The sequence below is a fragment of the Scardinius erythrophthalmus genome (assembly GCF_964197995.2).
Source record: "Scardinius erythrophthalmus genome assembly, chromosome: 24".
In the NCBI taxonomy this organism is placed as follows: domain Eukaryota; kingdom Metazoa; phylum Chordata; class Actinopteri; order Cypriniformes; family Leuciscidae; genus Scardinius; species Scardinius erythrophthalmus.
The window spans coordinates 8163998-8189643 of NC_138244.1; the positions used below are offsets into that span (position 1 = coordinate 8163998).

General features: G+C 41.4%; 1 protein-coding gene and 1 pseudogene across 2 annotated transcripts in view; both read left to right on the forward strand.

Annotated features, from left to right (window-relative positions):
- The first annotated feature begins 1444 nt into the window (after positions 1-1444).
- Positions 1445-13917, forward strand: LOC308684830 (GTPase IMAP family member 8-like; annotated as a pseudogene). Its single transcript has 6 exons — positions 1445-1529; positions 3280-3984; positions 7859-8545; positions 10951-11578; positions 11869-12048; positions 12606-13917. The product of its transcript is annotated as a GTPase IMAP family member 8-like (transcript).
- Positions 13918-16634: 2717 nt separating this feature from the next.
- The window catches only part of LOC308684252 (uncharacterized protein), a 65333-nt gene continuing 56321 nt past the window's right edge, over positions 16635-25646 (forward strand). The window contains exons 1-3 of the mRNA XM_081355367.1: positions 16635-16784; positions 17488-18183; positions 19809-20513. Coding sequence (XP_081211493.1) covers positions 16763-16784; positions 17488-18183; positions 19809-20513 — 1423 coding nt within the window. The 5' untranslated portion in view covers positions 16635-16762. The remainder of the gene's footprint in view (positions 16785-17487; positions 18184-19808; positions 20514-25646) is intronic.

A 25646-nucleotide genomic window follows, 5' to 3' on the forward strand; every position in this document is an offset into this window, starting at 1 on the left:
TGGAATTTGTCAGAGATCCTCCGGCCTTGATTCTTCTTGGGGGAGATTCTCTGAGAACTGCTCGAGAGATCCTCCGGCCGTGATTAAAGCATTTAAAGGACATTTGCTAAGGTCTGTTTGTCGATTATTCCTGCGTAGGAAGAAAGCTAGTTAGGGAAGCAAGTTAGTTAGGTAGCTATATAGGGAATGTCGATTGGAGACAACCCAGTAGAATAGAAAGGGAATGTAGATAGATGCAACCCAGATAGTTAGGTTTAGGGAAAAATCTACGACAACAGTAAATGAGCCTACTCAGTTCAACAGATTTTTTTTTTTTTTATTATTATTTAACGTTAGCCAGTTGGCGAAGAGTTCTTTGAAACGTTGTTCTTCAGTAAAGTTACTTAACATCAAAAAAGGTAGGCCATAAATCTTTATTTACTGCTGGATCACATTTGGCTATATAATATTATCTATTGCATGCTTATGCTTCTCTGTAATGGACCGTCTTTATTGATATTTGTGGGCATAATTGTCGGTGGTGGTAGTTATGTTTGAGGACTATAATAAAATTTTACCTAGTAGCGTGTGTGTATGTGTGTGCGTCTAGCAGAGACAGCGCGCATCAGAGAGCATGCTTCAGAGAGAGCTTAAAGTGATATTGATGTTGGTCTCGGGTTGGGTTCGGGCTGAAAAATTGCAGACATTTTCGGGCTGGGGCCTGATTAGGGCTTGAACACCACGGGCCAGGTCTCGGTCAGGGATAGATTTTTTGCCCCGTGCAGGGCTCTAAGCAGTATGCTAGCTGGAGCTGTTTACCTCCAGTCTTTGTGCTAAGCTAGGCTAGTGGTGGGTCCGTCAGACAGAGTTACAGCATGCACGGAGATGAAAATGGTATGTATGGACTTATCTAACTCTGGGGGATACGGTGAATAAGCTAAAGTCCCAAAAAGTCGGCGTGTTCCTTTAAGAGTGGGTTTGGGGTTTAGGGTTTCCTTATCAAGTCATCTTAAAGGGATGGTTCGGAGTAAAATCAACCTAGGGTCCTTTGCACCATGACATCGAGCCAAACACCCCCCAGAAGCCTTTTTTCCCTTGGTTGAACATTTTTAAAGTTAGAGCTTATTTAGAGATATCAACCGGATGGCTTAGTGGAGGCGCTAATGGATCTTATGATGTATCTCGTAAATTACCCCACTAATAATGCCCAGGATGGCACCAAACTTAACTTTATTGCAGTAATGTTATCAATAAATGTTGCATGTGGATGATACCACAAAACACCATTTTGCAAAAATAAACAAGCAAACAAATAAATCTCATGTGGAAGCATATACCCCGCTAAACGGTTCACACTTCAAACCCTCAATGTTCAAACCAAAACTACGCCCTTGGACAGGCCTCATGTTTCTCGCTGTTCTGAAGAAACAGGAAGTGTGAGTCCCCATGACTCGTCAAACACACCGTAAAAACTACTATACTGCTGGTGAAACAATATTTCATTTGGAGCTCCAACTAAGGCAAATAAATGTCATGTAAAATGGACATCGGTAAGCATTTCACTCTTAAAATAAGCTATTTTTATAAAAGAAAAAATGCCAACTTTACACTTTGTGTGAGACACTTTTACTGCTTTCACTTTCATATTAGTCTACAGATACAATTTTGTATCTGTTTATGCCACTTTAGGCTCTGCTTAGTTTTTTAAAAGTTTTTTTAATGAAGTCTTATAAATATAAGCAGTCACAAATTGTTTTTAGTTTTCTTTCAATCTAGTAAATGAATGTAAATAATACAGTCATGTATTTGCTGGTGCTAATATCCACCAGTGCATTGATAACACTTTCCCAGATATGAACACACACAAGAGAGAGAGATTTATTCACTGGTTTAGAGGCCAGTTTAATTATTTTTAAAGAATATACTTTCTGAAAACATTATTCTGAAGCTATTTGTAATTTGTCTTGCTTACTCTGTATTCTGAGACCTCTTATGTTTTGTGTGCAGATCATTGAAATTAAGCAATTTTCTTTTCTCCATAATTCATAATTATTGTCCATCAATAACTTTTGTTCAACTCTGGTTTAAGAGTTTATTTATTGTGAGATATACTTATATGTCATTTTTAATCAATAATGTGTAGTTTGAAGCCCATACAGATACAGTAAACTTAATTCTAGTAACCCCTTTTTCACAAAGACAGATAACTTAAAGGGATACTTCACCTCTGGAAAGATGAATGTGTATTTAAAATAGGTCATTCATGTAGAAGAAATGTGAAGAAATTTTTTAATTTGGAGCTTTCTAGCCTCAGAAAAGCCAGAAAATGTATTTTTGGCTCATGTGGATGAAAGACAACAACTCCCAGAATGCACTTGCTTCGCTGCCCTAGGAGGCCACGCCTACTGGTAAGAGAGCGCAGTTTAAAACAAGGTTAGGCTACCAGTGAGTCTCCGTGACGAGTCTGCCTGGGATTTCGGGATCGCCCAAAATGTCCGGGATTCGGCTTTTGCGTTCTACAGTCGCCATTCATCATGTTTACTGTGGCGAGCAGGACGAGGCTGACGGCCGCGGGAGAACGGCGCGAGGCCGGTGGCGTCATTACTGAGACGCGCCGGTCTCGCAACGGAGGTGCGGGAATTTTCTTAGCAATGTTAAAACGCACATCAACCGATCACTTGTTTAGCGTTCATGTAAACACTACATTCAGATTCACCGATCGGAATGAATTCAGTTAGATTGAAACGAGAGGTGTGCATGTAAACAATGAATGGCGACCGCAGAAAGCAAAAGCCGAATCCCGGACATTTTGAACGGTCTCGCCCGCCAGACAAGTCAGGGAAAAGGAGGATGGTAACCCCTACTTACTCAGCTTTCTCCTATTATTCAGCTTTCTCCTATTATTCAGCTTTCTCCACAGAACAAGAGCCTGCTAGCTTAGCTTCCAAAGAAAGACGGCTGACTGTGTGTACATTCTGTGAGTGAGATCCCACCCTGTATGGGCGGGCTGAAAACATGCGGAACAACGCCTTCTACTGGCTGTAGTCTTTAGCCTCAGGACAGAAAATCCTCCGATGACGCAAAATGACGATTTTTGCGTCATCGGAGGATTTTTTCCAGACAAAAAATACATAAATCTCTCCTCTCAGGGGGATATGAGGGTGGAAAGCATGGTAATTCGAAAATACTACAGGTTTTCTACTAATACAAAGCTTAATGCTAAATCCTGAAGTATCCCTTTAAGAACATGTAAGATGTCACCCATCTTAAGAAATGTGTTTTGTTCTCTATTTGTTTCAGGTGACGCTCAACATCTCTCAGAGCTGAGGATTGTGTTGATGGGTAGTAGAGCTGCTGGTAAGAGTTCATCAGGAAACACCATCCTGGGCAGAGAGGAGTTTGACTGGAAGAGTTCTGCTCAGTGTGTGAGGAGACATGGAGAAGTAGCAGACAGACACATCACTGTCATTGAAGCTCCAGGATGGTGGAGTAATCACACTGTAGAGGAGAGTCCTGAGAGACTGAAACAGGAGATTGTGCTCAGTGTGTCTCTGTGTCCTCCAGGACCACACGCTGTACTGCTGATTATACGTGTGGACACTGGATTTAAAGAGACTGAGAGAAAAACATTGCAGGATCATCTGGATCTTCTCAGTGAGAGAGTCTGGAGTCACACTATAGTGCTGTTCACTCATGGAGACTCTCTGTCAGACACATCTATAGAGCAACACATCGAGAGTGAAGGACAGGATCTCCAGTAGCTGCTGGACAAATGTGGGAACAGGTTTCATGTTCTCAACAATCTCAACAGGAGAGACGGCACTCAGATCAAGGAGCTGCTGGAGAAGATTGAGGAGACAGTGGCACAAAACAACGGCCGCCATTTTGAAATAGACAGAAAGATTTTACAGGAGGTGGAAGAGAGAAGAAGAGCAGAGGAAGAGAGAGCAAAAGAACGAATGAAGAGAATGAAAAAACAGAGAGAAAACATCAGATCACAGATGAGTGAGTGAAAAAATACTTTTTATGAAACTGGAATCATATTTTCTTTTTCAACACTGTTCTTACTTTCATATTGGTCTTGTTTTTTTTTATAATAATATTATTAAAAAAACAAGACCAATATGAAAGTAAGAACAGTGTTGAATGAAGTGAACATAATGAAGTGAACATCTTTTTCACAAGGGAATATCTAACAATATTATTGTTAGATATTCCCTTGTGAAAAATATGTTCACTTCATTATTGCATTGGGCCTATAGTCCACACGTACACGGGCATTTTTATAAACGGGCATTTTATACGTTTTTCCTCTGTCGTTTAAAAGAAAAAAAAGTGCATCCACGCAAGCACGGTTTCCTTTCGAACGGTCTCTTCGTATTGCGTAGCTATACGCAGTGGGGAAACTCCCTTTCCTCGATTTACTGAAGCCTATAATGTAAAACGCATTTTGTAGGTGCACAGCTAGCACAGTGAGTGTCTGGCTCACTCATTGGCTGTGCTGCGGCAACTGCACATGCAATGGCGCCTCTGACGTGTGCGCCAATGAGCTAGCATCACGCCATTACACGTCAGAGCCCGCCAAGGGGGTGTGGCCTTAGCCCATATTAGTCCCCGCTGCACTGTTCACACCTCTACAAACAAATGGCGTTCTCATGGTGACCCATGTAAAGCACAAAAAGAGTATGTTTCACAATCACAACACACGGTTCACAGTCCCCCTTCACTAAGCGACCCCCTCCCAGTTGTTACACTGACTTTTCTCCAGACAAAAGCCTGTTCAGTCAGTCCAACACTCAGTATGTGCACAAATCACAATGATAGGGTATCAGGTCCCCCTGTGTCAGGCGGCCCATCCCAAACTGTGTGTCAAACCCTAGCCACACGGGCGTTGGCCTGGCAAGCCATCCCTGATGTGTTGAGTGGGGTCATAAACAAAATAAAGCGAGGCTACTCGCTCCAATTCACAATTTTTTTACAGTGGATCTGAAAGAGGCATACTTTCACATTCAGATAAACCCTTGTCACAGGCCATTCTTGAAATTCGCCTTTGAGGGTCAGGCTTATCAATACACCGTTCTGCCGTTTGGTCTATCCCTAGCACCCCGTACATTCACGAAGTGCATGGATGTAGCGCTTTCTCCCCTGAGACATCAGGGAGTGCGTGTGCTAAATTATCTCGACGACTGGCTGGTGCTGGCACAGTCGAGATCTGAGCTACTGTCACTCAGGGATTTGATTCTCGACCATTTAAAATGTCTGGGTCTCAAAATCAATGTAACCAAATCAACTGACCCCCAGCCAGAGTGTGGTCTTTCTGGGCATAGTTATCGATTCTGTAACGATGACAGCGCGGCTTACACGAGAGCACACCTCTAAAGAAATTTCAGAAATTTCTCGGTCTCATGGCAGCAGCCTCGTCTGTACTCCGTATGGGATTACTGCGCATGCGCCCGCTAAAGCACTGGCTCAAACGCTGTGTGCCAACCCATGCATGGCAGTCAGGCAGCCTGCGCATCATGGTGAATCACGGTTGTTATGGACTCTGATTCCCTGGTGGGCTCAGGACTGGTACCACAAGGGTGTGACCATGGGAGTAGTTTCTAGGAGGAAAGTGTTTTTTACAGACGCATCCAACCTAGGTTGGGGAGCGCTGCAAGAGGCAAGTCTGCCTCCGGCCTCTGGTCAAGCACGGAGCAGAGCTTACATATCAACTGTCTGGAAATGAAAGCAGTTTGTTTGGCCCTCAAAGCATTTCTGTCAAACCTCAAAGGTCACCACGTCTTAATCCGCACGGACAACGCGTCAGTGGTGGCCTACATAAATCGCCAGGGCGGCATCCAGTCGGGCAACCTGTACACCATAGCGAGAGACCTCCTCTTGTGGGCACAGACCAATCTGAGTTCTCTGAGGGCAGCGCATATCCCTGGCATTCAGAATCTGGGTGCCGATATGCTCTCAAGGGGCAACACTCCCCTAGGCGAGTGGTCCCTGAACTCACAGACAGTCAGTCTGATATGGAGTGTGTTCGGCGAGGCCGAAGTCGACCTTTTCGCCTCGAGAACCAACACCCACTGCGCAGAGTTCTTCTCTAAGAACAGGGACACGCTGGCCCATCTCCTGAGAAGGTCTTAAACACTATCACTGAGGCTAGGGCCCCGTCTACCTTTATGCTCTAAAGTGGTCAGGGTTTTCCAGCTGGTGCTCAAAAAAACTCTTTGATCCAGGGTCATGTGCGGTATCTGTGATACTCTCCTTCCTACAGGAGCTGTTGGACGCGGGCCGTTCCCCGTCCACACTCAAAGTGTATGTGGCAGCCATTGCAGCTCATCATGCTCCGGTGGGTGGCCAATCACTAGGAAGAAACAACCTGGTGGTATGGTTTCTAAAAGGAGCTAGGAGGTTGAACCCCTCCAGACCTCCATCCGTGCCATCTTAGGACCTCTCCACGGTCCTTGAGGCCCTGAAAAGTCCACCTTTTGAACCATCTTAAACCTCTCTCGCTAAAGACTGCTCTCCTGCTGGCACTGGCATCTATCAAGCTCCGTGAGCCCTTCATGTTTGGAGTTTGGGTTGGATGACTCCAGGGTCATCCTCAAACCCAAACATGGCTATGTACCCAAAGTGCTCTCAACGCCGTTTAGAGCACAGGTTATCACATTATTAGCCCTTCCTCCTGCTGAGGATGGGGAAGCTAATCTACTCTGCCCTGTCAGAGCACTGAGAATTCTGTGATCGTTCTGCGTCTTTTAGACAATCAGAACAGCTCTTTGTCTGCTTTGGTGACCGATCTAAGGGTTATCCAATCACTAAGCAAAGACTGTCTAGATGGATAGTGGATGCCATATCTATGGCATATACCTCAGTGGGTCAGGTTTGCCCTATAGGTATCAAGGCTCATTCGACTAGAAGCATGGCCTTGTCTTGGGCCTTTGGCCGGTTATATTTATATACATTTTATTATAAAACCCGCCTTTGGCCGGTTATATTTTCCCTATACTGATAGACCCGTCAGTGTCTGGTCCTATTAGTACATTATGTTGGTTAAGTTACTGACACGGCTACCGACGGTGTCAGGTCTGTTCATTATATATACTTCTGGCTTGTTTCTGTGAGCTCAGGGGTCCTGAGCTGCAGAAGGCAACCAGTTACTTATAGTGCAGTGTTTTGCATGATGTCCCCACTGCGTATAGCAACGCAATACGAAGTGACTGTTCAAAAGGAAACTACTCGGTTACTATCGTAACCTCAGTTCCCTGAGAGTAGGGCGAAAAAGGCGTTTTTCGGGGACTAATATGGGCTAAGGCCACATCCCCTTGGCTCTGACGTGTAATGGTGTGATGCTAGCTCATTGGTGCACACGTCAGAGGCGCCCGCGCCATTGGATGTGCAGTTGTTGCAGCACAGCCAATGAGTGAGCCAGACACTCACTGTGTTAGCTGTGCAGCTGCAAAATGCGTTTTACATTATAGGCTTCAGTAAATCGAGGAAAAGGAGTTTCCCCACTGCGTATAGCTACGCAATACTCGTTCCCTACTCTCAGGGAACTGAGGTTACGATAGTAACCGAGTAGTTTTAAAAATTGCAAATTTTAACAAACATAAAATACAAAACAGACAAACTTTCAGACAATAAACAAGTTACAGTTTTGGCAATAATACATGACAAATTTGTAAACTGTAGAGCTAATATGAAGTAATGACCATAAATTTCACAATACGCTTATGTGTAATTTTTAATCAATAATGTGTAGTTTGACACCCATACAGATACATTAAACTTCATTTTAGTAACCCCTTTTTCACAAAGACAGATAACTTAAGAAGATTTAACATGTCACCCATCTTAAGAAGTGTGTTTTGTTCTCTATATGTTTCAGGTGACGCTCAACATCTCTCAGAGCTGAGGATTGTGTTGAGTTCATCAGGAAACACCATCCTGGGCAGAGAGGAGTTTGACTGGAAGAGATCTGCTCAGTGTGTGAGGAGACATGGAGAAGTAGCAGAGAGACACATCACTGTCATTGAAGCTCCAGGATGGTGGAAGAATTACACTGTAGAGGAGAGTCCTGAGATACTGAAACAGGAGATTGTGCTCAGTGTGTCTCTGTGTCCTCCAGGACAACACGCTGTACTACTGATCATACCTGTGGACACTAGATTTAAAGAGATTGAGAGAAAAGCATTGCAGGATCATCTGGATCTTCTCAGTGAGAGAGTCTGGAGTCACACTATAGTGCTGTTCACTCATGGAGACTCTCTGTCAGACACATCTATAGAGCAGCACATTGAGAGTGAAGGACAGGATCTCCAGCGGCTGCTGGACAAATGTGGGAACAGGTTTCATGTTCTCAACAATCTCAACAGGAGTGACGACACTCAGATCAAGGAGCTGCTGGAGAAGATTGAGGAGACAGTGGCACAAAACATAAACAATGGCCGCCATTTTAAATTAAACAGAAAGATTTTAAAGGAGGTGGAAGAGAGAAGAAGAGCAGAGGAAGAGAGAGCAAAAGAACGAATGAAGAGGATGAAAAAACAGAGAGAAAACATCAGATCACAGATGAGTGAGTGAAAAATACTTTTTTTGAAACTGGAATCGTTTTTTCTTTTTCAACACTGTTCTTACCTTCATATTGGTCTATACATGTATGAAAGGCTTTTTGATCTGTTTTTTATAAGCAGCTTTAGGCTTGTTTTTTTATAATATTGTTAGATATTCCCTTGTGAAAAAGATGTTCTCTTCATTATTGTATTGGGCCTATAGTCCACGCGTACACGGGCATTTTTATAAACAGAGTTTTTCCTCCGTCGTTTAAAAGATGTTTTTATAGCTTTCTTATTTAAATACATATTCAATTCTTGTTTGAAGATGTCAAAGCGGGGCTTACTTTTTGTATATTTACATTTATGGATATAAAACTTTCCAATAAATAAAAGGAGGTTAATACAAAAATCTTTGATTAGATTCTTGTCATTAATATAAAACCCAAAAAGAATGTGTCTGTAAGATAAGAAAAAATCAGCTAACACATTTTGGAAAATCAAGGTATTAACATTACTCCAGAAAGACTGAGCAAAAGGACACTCCCAGAGTAAATGTCCGACAGTTTCAGAAGAAACGAGAAATGATGCTTTATATGAAGCTTATTAATAGAATCCTTTTTGGTAACACTTTACAATAATGGTACATGAATAATCATGTACTAATGCCTGAATTAATAGTTACTTCAACATGAACTCATGATTAGTGAAGATATGAACTAATCATGAACCAATGAAGAGCTAACCTTAACTACGACAGGAGTCATAAGAATTCATACATGATTAACAGCAGCCTTAACTACAGGTTAGTGCATGTTTGATAGCATTAATTAACACTTAGGGGTAAACAAAATCAATCAGGCTCCATAAGATGGAATAAGAAATATTTTTGACTTTGAAATACATTTAAACAATTTATTACTGTCATAATTTAAACTATTGACACCAGCAGCTTCATCATAAACATTACTGAGGCACGGGATTAGTTTGTCATTAATTTCACTGATCCTCCTTATCAAACATAAAATACTAAATACACTAATAATTCATCTTAAAAGGCCTTAATCTGTTTTGTGAAATTCTTTTTCCCATCAAACTAAACCTACTATGACTTACAACAGTTCCTGAGGAATCGGTTCCCAAAAAAATAACCAAACAGGAAACATGAACACGGTCAGGGGAACGTTTGCTGGGATCAGTAGTTCATTCTCCATCCGGACAGAAGCTGTGATGATACTGTACCTCCGTTCTCTGACTTTTTGAAAAGCCACACAACATCACTTATCTGGGCTGAATACTAGTTGTAGTACATGTGTATTGGATAGTACGTTTATGATAAATTATGAGCTTTTATGACAATTAATTAATTATGATGTGCCCCCTCATGTAAAGTCATGACATTATGATGCATTAACAAGCCATTAGTTGATGTTAGTGTATGGTTAGTTAATAATTAGTTAATTATAATGTGCCCCTTCAAGTAAAGTCATGACACAGACATGCATTAACAAGCCATGAGTTGATGTTAGTGTATGGTTAGTTAATCATGAGTTAGTAATGATGTGCCCCCTCAAGTAAAGTCATGACACGATGATGCATTTGCAAATCATTAACTAAAATATGAATAAACATTTACAATAAGAGAGCCATCCTTATTCCTTTACACCAGTGGTTCTCAAACCTGTCCTGGAGGACCACCAACACTGCACATTTTCTTTGTCTCCCTAATCAAACACACCTGATTCAACTCATCAGCTCATTATCACATGGGTTAATGAGCTGATGAGTTGAATCAGGTGTGTTTGATTAGGGAGACAAAGAAAACGTGCAGTGTTGGGGGTCCTCCAGGACAGGTTTGAGAACCACTGCTTTACACTCATGGTGTAACCCTCGTTTATAAAGCAGTCTGGTGTATGAAATGATTCGCGCAAACATGAAAGCATTGACGTTGATCGTGGGGAATATTCCCTTCGAAAACAAAACTCAGCCACTGCGTCTTCAGCGGTTCGGATTTAGGAACATCAAAATGACTGCTGTGATCCTTATTACACCCAAGAACAGAACACCACAATCGCTTAGAAGCCATTCTTCTCATAGACAGTGCTCCAGTGTATCAACAATGACGTGCGGACTATGATTGACAGCTCGCTCATGAGCGAGGGCGGGTCTGTGTTGAAACGCTGCTGTCAATCAACAATCGTGTGAGGGACGTCCGACCGTGTGACGTCACACGGTCGAACGGCTTGATTTGAGACGGGGGAAAACATATAAGAAGATTTTAAAAAAACCACTGGATGGATTTTTATCATTTTATGATTGTTGTGTACAGGCACTGCCAACACACATTTCAGTACAATCAACTTGTAAAAGTGCATGTACCATTATATGACCCCTTTAAGAAATGTGTTTTGTTCTCTATTTGTTTCAGGTGACGCTCAACATCTCTCAGAGCTGAGGATTGTGTTGATGGGATATAGAAGAGCTGGTAAGAGTTCATCAGGAAACACCATCCTGGGCAGAGAGGAGTTTGACTTGAAGAGATCTGCTCAGTGTGTGAGGAGACATGGAGAAGTAGCAGACAGACACATCACTGTCATTGAAGCTCCAGGATGGTGGTGGAATGAAACAGGAGATTGTGCTCAGTGTGTCTCTGTGTCCTCCAGGACCACACGCTGTACTACTGATCATTCGTGTGGACACTGGATTTAAAGAGACTGAGAGAAAAGCAGTGCAGGATCATCTGGATCTTCTCAGTGAGAGAGTCTGGAGTCACACTATAGTGCTGTTCACTCATGGAGACTCTCTGTCAGACACATCTATAGAGCAACACATTGAGAGTGAAGGACAGGATCTCCAGCGGCTGCTGGACAAATGTGGGAACAGGTTTCATGTTCTCAACAATCTCAACAGGAGAGACAACACTCAGATCAAGGAGCTGCTGGAGAAGATTGAGGAGACAGTGGCACAAAACAACGGCTGCCATTTTGAAATAGATGGTAGAAAGGAAGATGAAGAACGATTGGACATATGGAGAGAAGACATGAGATTACAGACTAGTGAGTGAAATCATAGAATTGTATCAATATTATCAATACACAGTCTCAGATGTGTTTCGTCCTCAATGTTCTACAGCTCTTTAGATGTAATTTTCAATAGTTTATAGTGATCAGGACCAGCGCTAACATTCAATAACACCTCTAACGGAAACAGTCTTCATTTTCTCTCATGTCCCACACTGATACTGACCAGGTTCAACCCTGTTTATCTTCATTAGGAAACCAGTGTCTGTCAAATCATTAATGTAAATGTTCTTCTACTGATCTGATCTCTGCTTTCATTATTATAGTGAGTGGAGCTGAAAGATCTGAATCAAGGTCTGTAGGAAGTTCTGGTTCTGGTTTATTCAGATCAGTATCAGGAGCAGAACCAGTTTTCAATTCATCACGATCCAGAGATTCATCTCACACAAGTTACGAGTCAGGGGTCATAAAACGAAATAACAGCATGGATTTACCACGACCAATAAGTGAGTGTTTTTTGTTTATTTGTTTTGTTTTTTCCACTTTTGTCTCCTGTGACTTTTTTTATTTTTTTAAATCATTACAGCAAGAGATCTGTTTTGTTGAGAAAATATTTATATTTAGCCTACATTATCCTACATTTGTTACCACATGTTTTCCCCATTTGGACCCTTTCCCTTTTTCTGAATGTTTTGTGAATATTGTGACGGATAAATTTGCAGCAGTTTTCCCTTATCGTGTTCTTGTTGTTGCTGTTTTTATTTACTTGTAAAAACGTTTGGTAAAAGGTTTGCATTTACTGATATGAAATAAACAAGAAAAAAGGTCACTTTAAATAAGTGCAATAAATGGTGATCAATCTTGAAATAAAGATATTTCATAGATAAAACAGCAACAAAACTTTGAAATCCCATCTGATTAATGAAGAATTTATATAATATTTTAAAGAGCACCTGATAATGATTAAGGCTATATTATTTTTAGGAACATTGAAAGTGTTAAATGTCAGAATTTTGTTCTGTAACAGTTTAACCCTTTTACTGATTTCACTGTATTTCCCCAGTGAGTGGAGATGAGCGATCAGACACATGGTCTGTGGGAAGTTCTGGTCACAGTTCTGCTAACAGTTCATTCAGATCACGATCAGGAGCAGACAGTGATTCAGTTTTTAGCTCATCACACTCTCTAGTCTCTTCTCACAGCTCAGGATTCGGGTCTTTGAGATCCATCCCGGAGTCTGTGGAACATTCAGGGACAAAGACGAACACTTGCATTGCCCAAGATCTCAACACTTTTCCCAAGAAGATTAAAGCAGGATGATAAGCATGAAGAAGATACTAAGAAGACATGAATACGATTGAATTAAGAAAAGATAAATTGTGTCCTTATAATGTGGACATTTATTACATTGGCATCATAATATTTAACTATAAATATTAATTATAAACTATAAGGAATGTTCAGTTGTTTTAACCTTAAAGGGGTCATGAACTGAGAAATCAAATTTTCCTTGAGGTTTTGACATATAAGAGGTCATCATATTATAAGAAAATCCTGTAGTGATATAATACTACAGTAATAATGTCGTGAAAGACCGCCTCTGCAGAAGAAGATAAACTTAGGCCCCACCCACTGGCGTTAGTGAGATGAGATCATTGTATGTCATTAGGAGCTTCTAATGCAGCATCTTAAACATCTAGAATTTCTCCTCAAGAGATCATAAGACTTGGCTAATTCTTACAGTTAATTCCAATCGAGTCTGATGTTGGCATGTTGATAAATTATTTACTCCTTCTAATAAAGCACAAAAATACACGGAACACAAATATTGAGTGATATAGCATTTGTATTCAGATGAATCTATATTTAAAATCATTATTTCATAATGCATTCTGTGATTACGTTACTTGTGAAGGATGCATGCTTCACTGTCTCAGAATTGGATAAAAATTTGAAAACTTACATGGCATCATATTTTTGTGCTGACTGTTGGGAGAATGAATCATGTTGGTGATGTTCCACCATGTCGTAATTACCATAAATAAAGCTCTGTATGCTTTTGAAATCGAATCTCTCTCGCTGTACTTTGATGTCACACACCGATCGCTCTGCACAGCGCTGCTTCAAGTCGAATACACCTTAAATCTGCAGTGGTCAGGTGGTACAAGTCTTAGCTCTCAGAAATTACGAGTTTACACATTGTAATTACAAGTTCTACAAGCATGTGAAGGCTTTTTACAGTTCAGAATCGTTACAGTAATTACTACATGGTGTTCTGCGTGTAATTGATGTGTGTTGATGCCGAAACTATTTAAGATTCTTGTAATACAATGTTAAATAGGTATTAACACATAATATACTCAAAATACAAATTAGTAGACAACAAAAAATATATATTTGAGGTTACATTAACTAGTGGTTCTATCATAAAGCATGTATAAAATGGTATACCATACAAAAGACACTATACAAGACCATAATAATAATCATACACACAATGTCCTGGAGATATTCATGGTTTTCCTATGAATTAATGAAAGAAATCCTTTTTTTAAAGAAAGTATGCTTCCCTAATTCATTCTATGGTTAAATATGAAAAACAATTGTGTCTGATTTGTCTGTCACTAACAGTGCCAAGACTTCAAAATCACCAAAACTTGGGTCAGTATGCAACATTCATAAAATGAAAAATCAGTACTGTACACTGTATAATAATATATGAAAGCTCTTTTTATAATATTCAATATATTTCAAATGACAATACTGATTACCGGTAACAGTTTTTACAACAAACTACTGCATATAAAATATTTAAGATAGTCCAAAAGATTGACAAGTGTTCCTATCCATTTTCAACCATACAAGAAGCCTTATTAATATGCTTTACAGCAATAGTTAATTCGAACACTGTAAAGGTAGCTTTAGAGATATAGAACAACTGAGGTCCTTAACATTATAAATCCACTTTAGCCCCAAAAACCCAATGCAATAAACTTGAAAATACAGTGAAATGTGTTTAAAATTCATCTCTTAAGTGAAATCCTTTACAGTGATGCAAGTGTAAACAATCATCCCAGAAAACATGACCAAATAAATACAATCCAAGCCTTTATTTCAAAATTGATTCTCCAGTATCAGATTTGTGATGACATCACTGGTGTGTTTTCACACTCGCGTCAGGAAGCTCAGATTGAGGCTGCTGGGGAGCTGGATGGTCTCGAGGGCCACAGATGAAGGGTTGAAGGGGAAAGTGACTGAGAAAATGATCTTAGCGTCCATCAGTAACTGAGAAGACTCCTTACGATCCTTTAATAAATTCTGTGGAGTAGAGGGAGAAGTGTTTAACCATGAAAAATATCAGACAATATCCTTTAAAATACATTTAAAAACATTGAGAAATGACTCACCTGTACAGACTTTATGAATGATATAGACACTCTCTCCTCAAACTCATTCACTTGTGTGTACAAGCTGAGGATTTTCACAATCTGTCCCAGAGAGACACAGCACATCAGAACTCAACTCACGGTTTCATTTGGAAGGCTCTATTATTCCACACACACACACACACACACACACACACACACACACACACACACACACACACACACACACACACACACACACACACACACACACACACACACTCCAGATTCAGATGGACTCTTTGATCTCTTTCTCTCAGGATCTCTCCTCAGGTTGGGGGAGTGTATGGACACATACTGGCAGCAGAAGAAGCTGATGGCTCCAGGCTGTGAGCCGGCGGCGGTGAGATCCATGATGAACGCTCTTCAGCCGCTGAGTTTAGGACAGAGTCTGGCAGGAGCAGGAGGAGGAGGATTCCTGTTCTTACTCACCCGTGAACCTCAGCAGAAGAAACCAGTGACAGAGATTCTCTCAAACATACAGGTGAGAGTCAGAGAAACTGGTTCAGCCGCTACTGAATGAGAACATGTGAAGAAGAATGGTTGTTTTAACCCTTTCTAACCTGATAAATGTAGAAGCACTTCTTTCAGAATGATTCAGTGTACTGTATGCCATTTAAACTGGTTGCTGAAAGACCCTGTGTGTTTTAGTGTCCTAGTAAAAACTGAAAAACATAAATGGTGAAAGTAACATGTATTTTATAAATAGTGTTGGTCCTGCTGTTGTTTTGACAGGGCATTGGTTCCTTCAGTGTTCATTCAGTGGAGCTGGATATGGACGGGATCTCAGTCATTCAGACGAGCTCTGAACATCCTGAATAACAGCAGAAGACTTAAATCTGACTGCCATATAAAACTTTAACTGATATTATTTCTGTAAATATAACATTTATATAGCTGCATTGGTCTGATGAAATAAAGGCCACGCTTCATACAGATGTCTTTGTAGTTTATTTTGTATCTCTCTCTCTTCAGTAGACACCGTGAAAACTACAAGAAATAAAAACATATACTCACAATATGCATTTCTCAGTCCTTCACAAGTCTCTCGAGCCAATGTTCCATGAAATGCACGTGAATGTTGCAACAGAAATACGACAAATACAATCAACATCATGAATAGCATATCACATTATACACAACAAGCTATAAAGGTGGCGTTATCTCGTATCTGCCTTCATCAGAGCATATTTGCGTTTCCACTAACGTTAACGTTAGATTCTGCGCGTTTAGTTTTTTAACAGCTGGCTTCTGAGGAGTATCCGAGAGGGATGTGACAACAACCTCATTGTCGAAATTTGGACGTGTCAAACCACTGTGATTCGGTATCTTTCTTAAGTTTAAATCCAGACCAGCACTACTCAAGGCTGATGCTGAATCCTCAAATTGATCAATTGAGCCAGATGCGGAAGACATGGTATCAAGCCAAACTTGTTTAACTTACTTCTTGCCTCTTTTTCCCATGCATAAAGATGTCAAATCACAATCATATAACTTTTTCACGTTATCACCAGTCCAATTAATGGGTTATATCACCACTTCACCTTTATTTCCCTGAAGAGCAAAGATACACTACCACCTGCACTGCCGCCATCTTGGCCTCCACCTCAAAACTATGTGCTTCTATGGCTAGTTAGTTGGACCCGACAGGCGTTTGTTGCTGTTCTGACGTAAAACAGGAAGTGAGTTCCGTGAAAGTCAAACACACCGTGAAAGTACTTTGCAAGTAAAAACTACTAGACTGTTGGTGGAACTATATTTCATTTGGAGCTCCAACTAAGGCAAACAATAAAATATGTCAAGTAAAATGGACATCGGTAAGCATTTCACTAATTATATTTTTTATAAAATAAAAAATGTTAACGTTGTGTGAGACACTTTTTCTGCTTTCACTTTCATATTGGTCTATACAAATACGATTTTGGATCTGTTTATGCCACTTTAGGCTCGGCTTAGTGTTTTTTCATGAAGTCTTTTATAATTATAAGCAGTTACAAATTGTCTTCTTTTGGCTTTCCATCTAGTAGGCTAAATGAATGTTAAATGTTATACAGTCATGCATTTGCTGGTGCTAAAGGCCACCAGTTCATTGATAACACTTTCCCAGGTGTGAACACACACAAGAGAGAGATTTATTCACTGGTTTAGAGGGTCAATTTAATTATTTTTAAAGAATATACTTTCTGAAAACATTATTCTGAAGCTATTTGGAATTTAGTGCTTACTCTGTGTTCTGAGATCTGTTATGTTTTGTGTGCAGATCATTGAAATTAAGCTGTTTTCTTTTCTATAATTCACAATTATTGTCCATCAATAACTTTTGTGCAACTCTGATTTAGGAATTTAATTAATGTGAGATATGCTTATGTGTCATTTTTAAACAATAATGTGTAGTTTGACACTTATACAGATACAGTAAACTTTATTTCAGTAACCCCTTTTTCGCGAAGAGAGATTACTTAAGAAGATTTAAGATGTCACTCGCCTTAAGAAGTGTGTTTTGTTCTCTATTTGTTTCAGGTGACGCTCAACATCTCTCAGAGCTGAGGATTGTGTTGATGGGTAGTAGAGCTGCTGGTAAGAGTTCATCAGGAAACACCATCCTGGGCAGAGAGGAGTTTGACTTGAAGAGATCTGCTCAGTGTGTGAGGAGACATGGAGAAGTAGCAGACAGACACATCACTGTCATTGAAGCTCCAGGATGGTGGAGGAATTACACTGTAGAGGAGAGTCCTGAGATACTGAAACAGGAGATTGTGCTCAGTGTGTCTCTGTGTCCTCCAGGACCACACGCTGTACTACTGATCATACCTGTGGACACTAGATTTAAAGAGACTGAGAGAAAAGCAATGCAGGATCATCTGGATCTTCTCAGTGAGAGAGTCTGGAATCACACTATAGTGCTGTTCACCTGTGGAGACTCTCTGTCAGACACATCTATAGAGCAGTACATTGAGAGTGAAGGACAGGATCTCCAGCGGCTGCTGGACAAATGTGGGAACAGGTTTCATGTTCTCAACAATCACAACGACACTCAGATCAAGGAGCTGCTGGAGAAGATTGAGGAGACAGTGGCACAAAACAACGGCCGCCATTTTGAAATAGACAGAAAGATTTTACAGGAGGTGGAAGAGAGAAAAAGAGCAGAGGAAGAGAGAGCAAAAGAACGAATGAAGAGAATGCAGAAAAGGAGAGAAAACATCAGATCACAGATGAGTGAGTCCACATACTTTATAATGCAGATATTCACACTGAGTATATTTAGTAAATCATGAAAATGTAACAGTCACAGCAATAATAACATTAAACTTTGTGTCATTAACCGCTATTTGTCGAAGGCATTCGCAATAGATGTGTTCAAAGCAGTTCACAGTGACGGCCCATAAAAGATGTTACTGAAGCAAATAAGCACTTTTCATTTCTTTAAACAATCCCGTTTTTCATAACTGCAAACAGCTTGTCTTGAATATAACCTTAAACATCAGCTTTACACATATAGAAATGCCTCATGTTTGTCAGTGTTCTGAAGCACCAGGAAGTGAGTCCTGTCAAACACTCTTACATTACTAGTAAAAACTACTAGACTGCTGGTTAAACTATATTTCAGTTGGAGCTTCAACTAAGGCAAAAATATGTCATGTAAATGGACATTGGTACGATTTGCGCTCCTGATAGAAGTCAAGTCAAGTCACCTTTATTTATATAGCGCTTTTTACAATACAGATTGTTTCACAGTAGCTTTACAATGATAACAGTAAAATAATGCAACAAAGTTTGTTCCTGCTGTACAGCAGATCTAGAAGAAAATAGCATCATAGTCCAGCTTAAGTAAGTTCAGTAATGGTTCATTTTTGTTGTAAAAAAGTTATAAATTTGTTCATTTATATACAGTATATAGTCGCTCTGGAGAAAACAGTGATGTCATTGTCCAGCTCAGTTCAGTTCTCCCATAATGGTGTCAATGCAGGCAGATCAATAATATTTTTGAATATTAAATGTCCCTAACTAAACAAGCCAAAAGCCAAAGGCGACAGTGACAAGGAACCAAAACTCCATCATGTGACAGAATGGAGAAAAAAAATCCTTGGGAGAAACCAGGCTCAGTCGCAGGGGCCAGTTCTCCTCTGGCCAATGAACAAACAGTGTATGATTATGATTCAGGCAGCATTATAGCATAAAAGTCAGTTTGTATTGGAACATTCAGAATATTTAGAAGCTATTTTTATGAAAAAGTATCAACATGTTTACAGTTTTTGTGAGACACTTTAACTGTTTTCATATTGGGCAATATGGTTTTGGATCTGTTTTTGCCAATTTTAAAGTCTTTTATAAATATAAGCAGTCACCAATTGTCTTTTTTGGCTTTCTTTCCATCTAGTAAATAAATGTAAATATAATAGTCATGTATTTGCTGGTCCTACTACTAATAGCCACCAGTGCATTGATAACGCTTTCCCAGGTGTAAACACACACAAGAGAGAGATTTATTCACTGGTTTAGAGGACAGTTGAATTATTTTCAAAGAACATACTTTTTGAAAACGTTATTCTGAAGCTATTTGTAATTTAGTCTTGTTTAATCTTTGTGTTCTGTGATCTGTTGTTTTGTGTGCAGATAATTGAAATTAAGCAATTTTCTTTTTCAATTATTGTCCATTAATAACTTTTGTTCAACTCTGATTTAAGAGTTTAATTAATGTGAGATACACTTATGCCATTTTTAATCAATGATGTGTACTTTGACACTCAGTAAGAACTTTTCACACAGATAGAGAGATTACTTCAGAAGAATTAAGATGTTATCTAACTCAAGAAGTGTGTTTGGTTCTCTATTTGTTTCAGGTGATGCTCAACATCTCTCAGAGCTGAGGATTGTGTTGATGGGATATAGAAGAGCTGGTAAGTGTTCATCAGGAAACACCATCCTGGGCAGAGAGGAGTTTGACTTGAAGAGATCTGCTCAGTGTGTGAAGAGACATGGAGAAGTAGCAGACAGACACATCACTGTCATTGAAGCTCCAGGATGGTGGAGGAATTACACTGTAGAGGAGAGTCCTGAGATACTGAAACAGGAGATTGTGCTCAGTGTGTCTCTGTGTCCTCCAGGACCACACACTGTACTACTGATCATACGTGTGGACACTAGATTTAAAGATTATGCAAGAAAAGCAATGCAGGATCATCTGGATCTTCTCAGTGAGAGACTCTGGAGTCACACTATAGTGTTGTTCACCTGTGGAGACTCTCTGTCAGACACATCTATAGAGCAGCACATTGAGAGTGAAGGACAGGATCTCCAGCGGCTGCTGGACAAATGTGGGAACAGGTTTCATGTTCTCAACAATCACAACAGGAGTGACGACACTCAGATCAAGGAGCTGCTGGAGAAGATTGAGGAGACAGTGGCACAAAACAACGGCCGCCATTTTGAAATAGACAGAAAGATTTTAAAGGAGGTGGAAGAGAGAAAAAGAGCACAAGAAGAGAGAGCAAAAGAACGAATGAAGAGGATGAAAAAAAGAAGAGAAATCATCAGATCACAGATGAGTGAGTCCACATACTTTATAATTCAGATATTCACACTGAGTATATTAAGTAAATCATGAAAATGTAACAGTCACGGCAATAATAACAATAAACTTTTTTTCATTAACCACTATTTGTCGAGGCATTCCCAATAGATGTGTTCAAAGCAGTTCACAGTGATGGCCCCTAAAACCTTTGTAACGATATTAACTCAAAGGGGAAATATTAATAATAATCCATAATTACCAATTATGATTAATTATTAATATTTGGGTCAGTTAATTAGATTAACTTTGAGGTAAGCCAAATTAATATTACAATCAATTAATCAGTTCCAACGAACTCTTTGATTATTCATTTATTCTAAGGAAAATGTATCTTTCATGGTCGCTGAAAAATAATTATTCCTTATGTACAGCAATTAGAGCGTGTAACAAGATCAAAATCGTAAAAGGGACTTTGTATGCAAACAGAGGATCAGAAACCAAATTCATAATTGTGCACAAGTTTTATTAACTAAATCACAAACATAACTAAACTAAACAAAACAAACACACATACATACATACATTCATCCATCTATACATGCATAGGTCAAGTGGTGAGTGTTATGGAACCGGAAACAGGAAATAGAACTATGGAGCAAGATCTATTTTAGTATGAAAAGAACCATCAGCTTATTTCATAGCACCTCATGAAATTTATACTTGCATGGTCAATTCTTGAAGTGGTTGAAGATTGAATTTGTCGTTGGGTCCTTGAGTGTCAAATGTCACTGTATGAGTTGGAATCGTTTCTTCTCCGTTGGATGAAAGAGATAGGATGAACTTGTATTGTCGCTGTTCTCATGGCTGGAGTGCAGATTGTTGCCTACACGCTCTGGACCGGCAGGACACAAAGAGCAAATGGTGGGAGTTGTGATGGACTTCTGCATTGAATGAAGATGTGGAACTCCTGAGGTTGTCCTTGATGCTGTTGTGGTGGAAAGAGAGAGTCCTCTCTCTCTGAATGAGCACTTGGCTGTTGTGAGTCCGAGGCCTGCTGAGGGCATGCTGGACGTCCCGTGGCATCCTGAAGTGCCGAGAAGGCCAAGAGTTGATGGTTGACTGTTCAGTGATGGTAGGTTTGCAGTTTTTCAGTCTGAAGAAAAGTCTGACTAGGCAAGGCAGACGCCATCAGGCCTGTTGGATCCAGGGCCATGGGCCCCAGTGGTGGGGGAGGGGCCCCCAACATGAGGAATACAGTGGAGGCCAGTAGCACAAACACAAAAAAGTGGGCTGATCTAGTGAAAAGGCCTTTTTAAAGCTTGACAAAGGACAGCCCATGCAGGCTGGTTCACCCAATGAGAAGGGTAGAATTTCTGGCGGGAGTTTCCTCTGTCACCAGGATTTACAAGCCTTTGTCTTAAGCGTGCTCACTCGGACTGGCATGCTGTATTGGTGTTTGATGACAACTATGAAAGATTCTTGTAATACTAATATGTTGCACAGCTATTGGCATATCATGTACACAATCATTTCGATCTTCAGAGTACCAATTTATCAAGACCAAACATGGTATAAGTGGGTTACACTGACCGTTGGTCCTGTAATAACTACATAGTGTCAAAGAGATCATAGTATCAACAGAATTATTAAAAGACAAAACACACAACAGTAAATCATTCTCAAAAAGGTTCTGGAATGCATGTTAATTTCATGTTAGTCAATTCATCAATAAATGAATGCAGGAGAGTCTGTTTTGCAGATTGTTTCTGTCTTTCCATGGTCTCTCTCTTGCATTTGGCCACATTCTTTAACACCCATAAAACCTTATCTGATCGTAAAAACTCTCTGTGTTCCCTGTAACAAGACACCGTCCTACCAATGTGTTAGCCTCATTTGGGATGTTAGTTTTTGTTGAAGGTTTCACAGTGAGTTTGCTGGATTATTCATTAAATAAATGAATAATTTTTGTGTGTCCGATTGGTCCAGACGCTACACCTTTTACAAAAGGAAATAAGCACTTTTATTTCTTAAACAATCCTGTTCTTCATAGGGTGTGCTTTTGAAAATATAAATCCCTTTACCTAATCCATAGAAAACAATACAAAAAACGTCTCAGGTTACGACTGTAACCCTAGTTCCTTGAGAAGGGAACTCACGCTGTGTCGATGGCTCTATGGGAACGCCCCTGCATGATTGTGTCTGAAGTACATATGTCAACTAGTCCAATGGCGAGAGTGAGCGTCAAGGGCGGGTGATGTCACGACCAGGAAAGGATAAAAGCACATCCGGTCTGAAGCAAGTCGATCACAGGGTTGCAGGAAGGCTGGCAAGGGCGACGCTGCACGAGTTCCCTTCTCAGGGAACTAGGGTTACAGTCGTAACCTGAGACGTTCCCTTTCGAGGGAACTCACGCTGCATCGATGACGCTTTTGAATGACAATACCCAAACGCCGTACTTACAATTGCCTGTATTAGAAACTGTGGCAACTAAGGCCCCGTCCACACTACTGCGTTTTAGTTTAGAAATGGAGAATTAAAACGAATAAAAAGATCTCCGTCCACACCAGCGTTTTAGCTGCGTATTAGAATTGATCTCTGTCCACATTAAAACGACTGAAAACGCGGATCACGTGACCATTCACCAACACTGGGCATGCGCGTGCCGGTGTAAACACAACTTCATTGATAAAATTATTCCACCATGCTCTGGTTCTTCCCGGGTTAACCCAAAACCGACGCTCCATGTACGGTCGATACCGCCGCTGCACACGGGAATTGTCACAGATCGCTCGAATAATAGCTTGCCTCCGGCGCATGTAGGCAGTTATAGCATTGTAAAATCCAGAATTTACTTGCACAACAGCTGCTAGCAAAGATATACGCCATGACTGATGACACCCAATCATAGAGCCAAGCGTGAGCCTCTACTACGTCATCGTTTCTAAAGTCCTCCGTTTTGACCCGTCCAGACTAAAACGCCCTCTGGAGATTCAAAACGAAAAACGGGTCGGCAGCGTTTCTAAACTTCTCCGTTTTGGGTCTCCATTTTTGCCGTTTTAGTGTGGACGGGAGGTGCAAACGTAGTAAAAGGTCTCCGTTTTTAAACGAAAACGCAGTAGTGTGGACGGGGCCTAAGTCATAAGCACCTGAGACCTTGGAGCAGAGTCCAGGTCCAGGCTATAAAACCTCACAAATGTGAGCGGGGAGGACCAGCCCACCGCATCACACACCTCCTGTAGGGAAATCCCTGTTTCTTGACTGCACGATTCAACTGACGAAGATCTAGTATAGGACGCAACCCTCCATTCTTTTTCGGAACAAAGTAACGGCTGTAAAAACCCGATTCTCTGTCTGGAGAATACACCTGCTCTATAGCTTCCTTCGCTAACAGAGTTTTCACTTCTTGCTCCATTACCAGAGCCTGCTCGGGATGCACTAACGTGAGCAACACCCCGTTGTAGCATGGGGGACGAGAACCGAACTGGATTCTGTAGCCTTCCTCTACGATCTGCTGGACCCACTGAGATATTTGGCAAAATCTTCCATTCTGTCAGATAGTCTACTAAGGGTTCCATCCTCTCGAGACTGGCCTCTGGTGTAATTGGAACAGCCTCTTTGGTGACCTGAAGCATACTGGCAGGAACTGACCGAACTGACTGTTTTTGAACCCCCCTCAGAGGGTGTGAATTTGACGCAACGTCAAGTTAGCACTGAGCCGTATGCTCACTGGAGACCACTGCGCCCCGAGGCACCAAGGGTGGCGGGGTTGGCAGAACGGCCCCCTAAGGGCACCGAGAGGGGGCAGGCACCGTATACTCAGGTATACACCGCTCCACCCCGGTTGGGGCTGCCCTCAGAGGTCTGACACCAGTGGCGTCAGGACCTTTTTTGAACCGAAGCCTTCTTAGCTTGAAGAATGGTCCTAAGATCTGGCTTCTGCTTCGGCTTTGGCTGAGAGTGTTGGCCCTGCCCCCATGATTTTTGAGGAGGAGCACGGGACGTGACACTCTCTTTCTGTCGCACTCCGTATGAGGAGCTGGACGGCTAGGGCTGCTCACGCCCAGCACCCCCAGGGGGCTGGGGATTGCGAGGGAGAGATTTTTTAAATGCCTCTGCTTGTTTTTGGCCTCCTGAAACCTCTCAACAACCGTATTTACATAGTCGCCGAAGAGGCCAGGAGGCGTTAACGGGGAATCTAATAGAAAGGCTGTGTCCTTATCTTTTATTTCTGACAGATAATGCCAAACGTGCCTCTCAGTGGCCACCAGGGCTGCCATAGACCGCCCTATTGCTCTGGCGGTCTCCTTGGTGGCCCTGAGAGACAGATCTGTGGCCCGAAGCAATTCTCGAACTTCTTCGGGCCCCACACCCTCGCTCTTATCCAGATCCCCCAGCAGATCAGCCTGATATGCCTGCAAAACTGCCATAGTATGCAGACATGCTCCGGCCTGACCTGCTGCTGTATAAGCTTTCTCCACTAAGCTAGATGTAGTTTTGAGTGCCTTAGTGGGTAGCACCAGGGACGATGCTGAACCAGCGGACAGATAGCTGGCTAACGTCTGTTCTGTCCTGTGCATCTCCCCATAGCCGTATTCTTTAAACCCCCTAATATCAGAATATACATGGACTTGGGGGCTGAAAAGAGGGGGCGAATATGTCTTGTTCCATGATCTAGTCAGCTCGCTGTGTAGATCGGGAAAAAATGGAAGGCCCCGTGATGGAGGTGATACATTGGGGGACAGGAAGCGCTCGTCTAGTTTGCTTTTAGGACGAGGGCCCCGTTTCTCGGCCGGCCATTCAATATTTAATTTAGCCACGGCACGAGTTGTCACCTCCACCAGCTCCGCATATGCTGGGGATAGAGGTGGTGAATCCTCTTCCCCCTTATTTTCATCCTCAATTCTCAGTACATCTAGTTCCTCGGAACTAGAGCAATGAAGCATTGGGCTCTCTCCCCGGGCCAAAGACGCAGCTGGGCGGGCTGCCGACACCGGTGAAAGAGCGCTCAGAGCCGAGCGCTAACCCCGCCAAGAGATCCATTTGCGATCCCCAAGAATGCTGTCTCCGTGCTGCTTCAGTAGCAGCGGGGCCGGATCCCTGAGGATCGTGAGCCTGGCCACTTTCCTCGAAAAGTGACAGGCGACAGCGGAGCGTGCGAAGCGGAAGC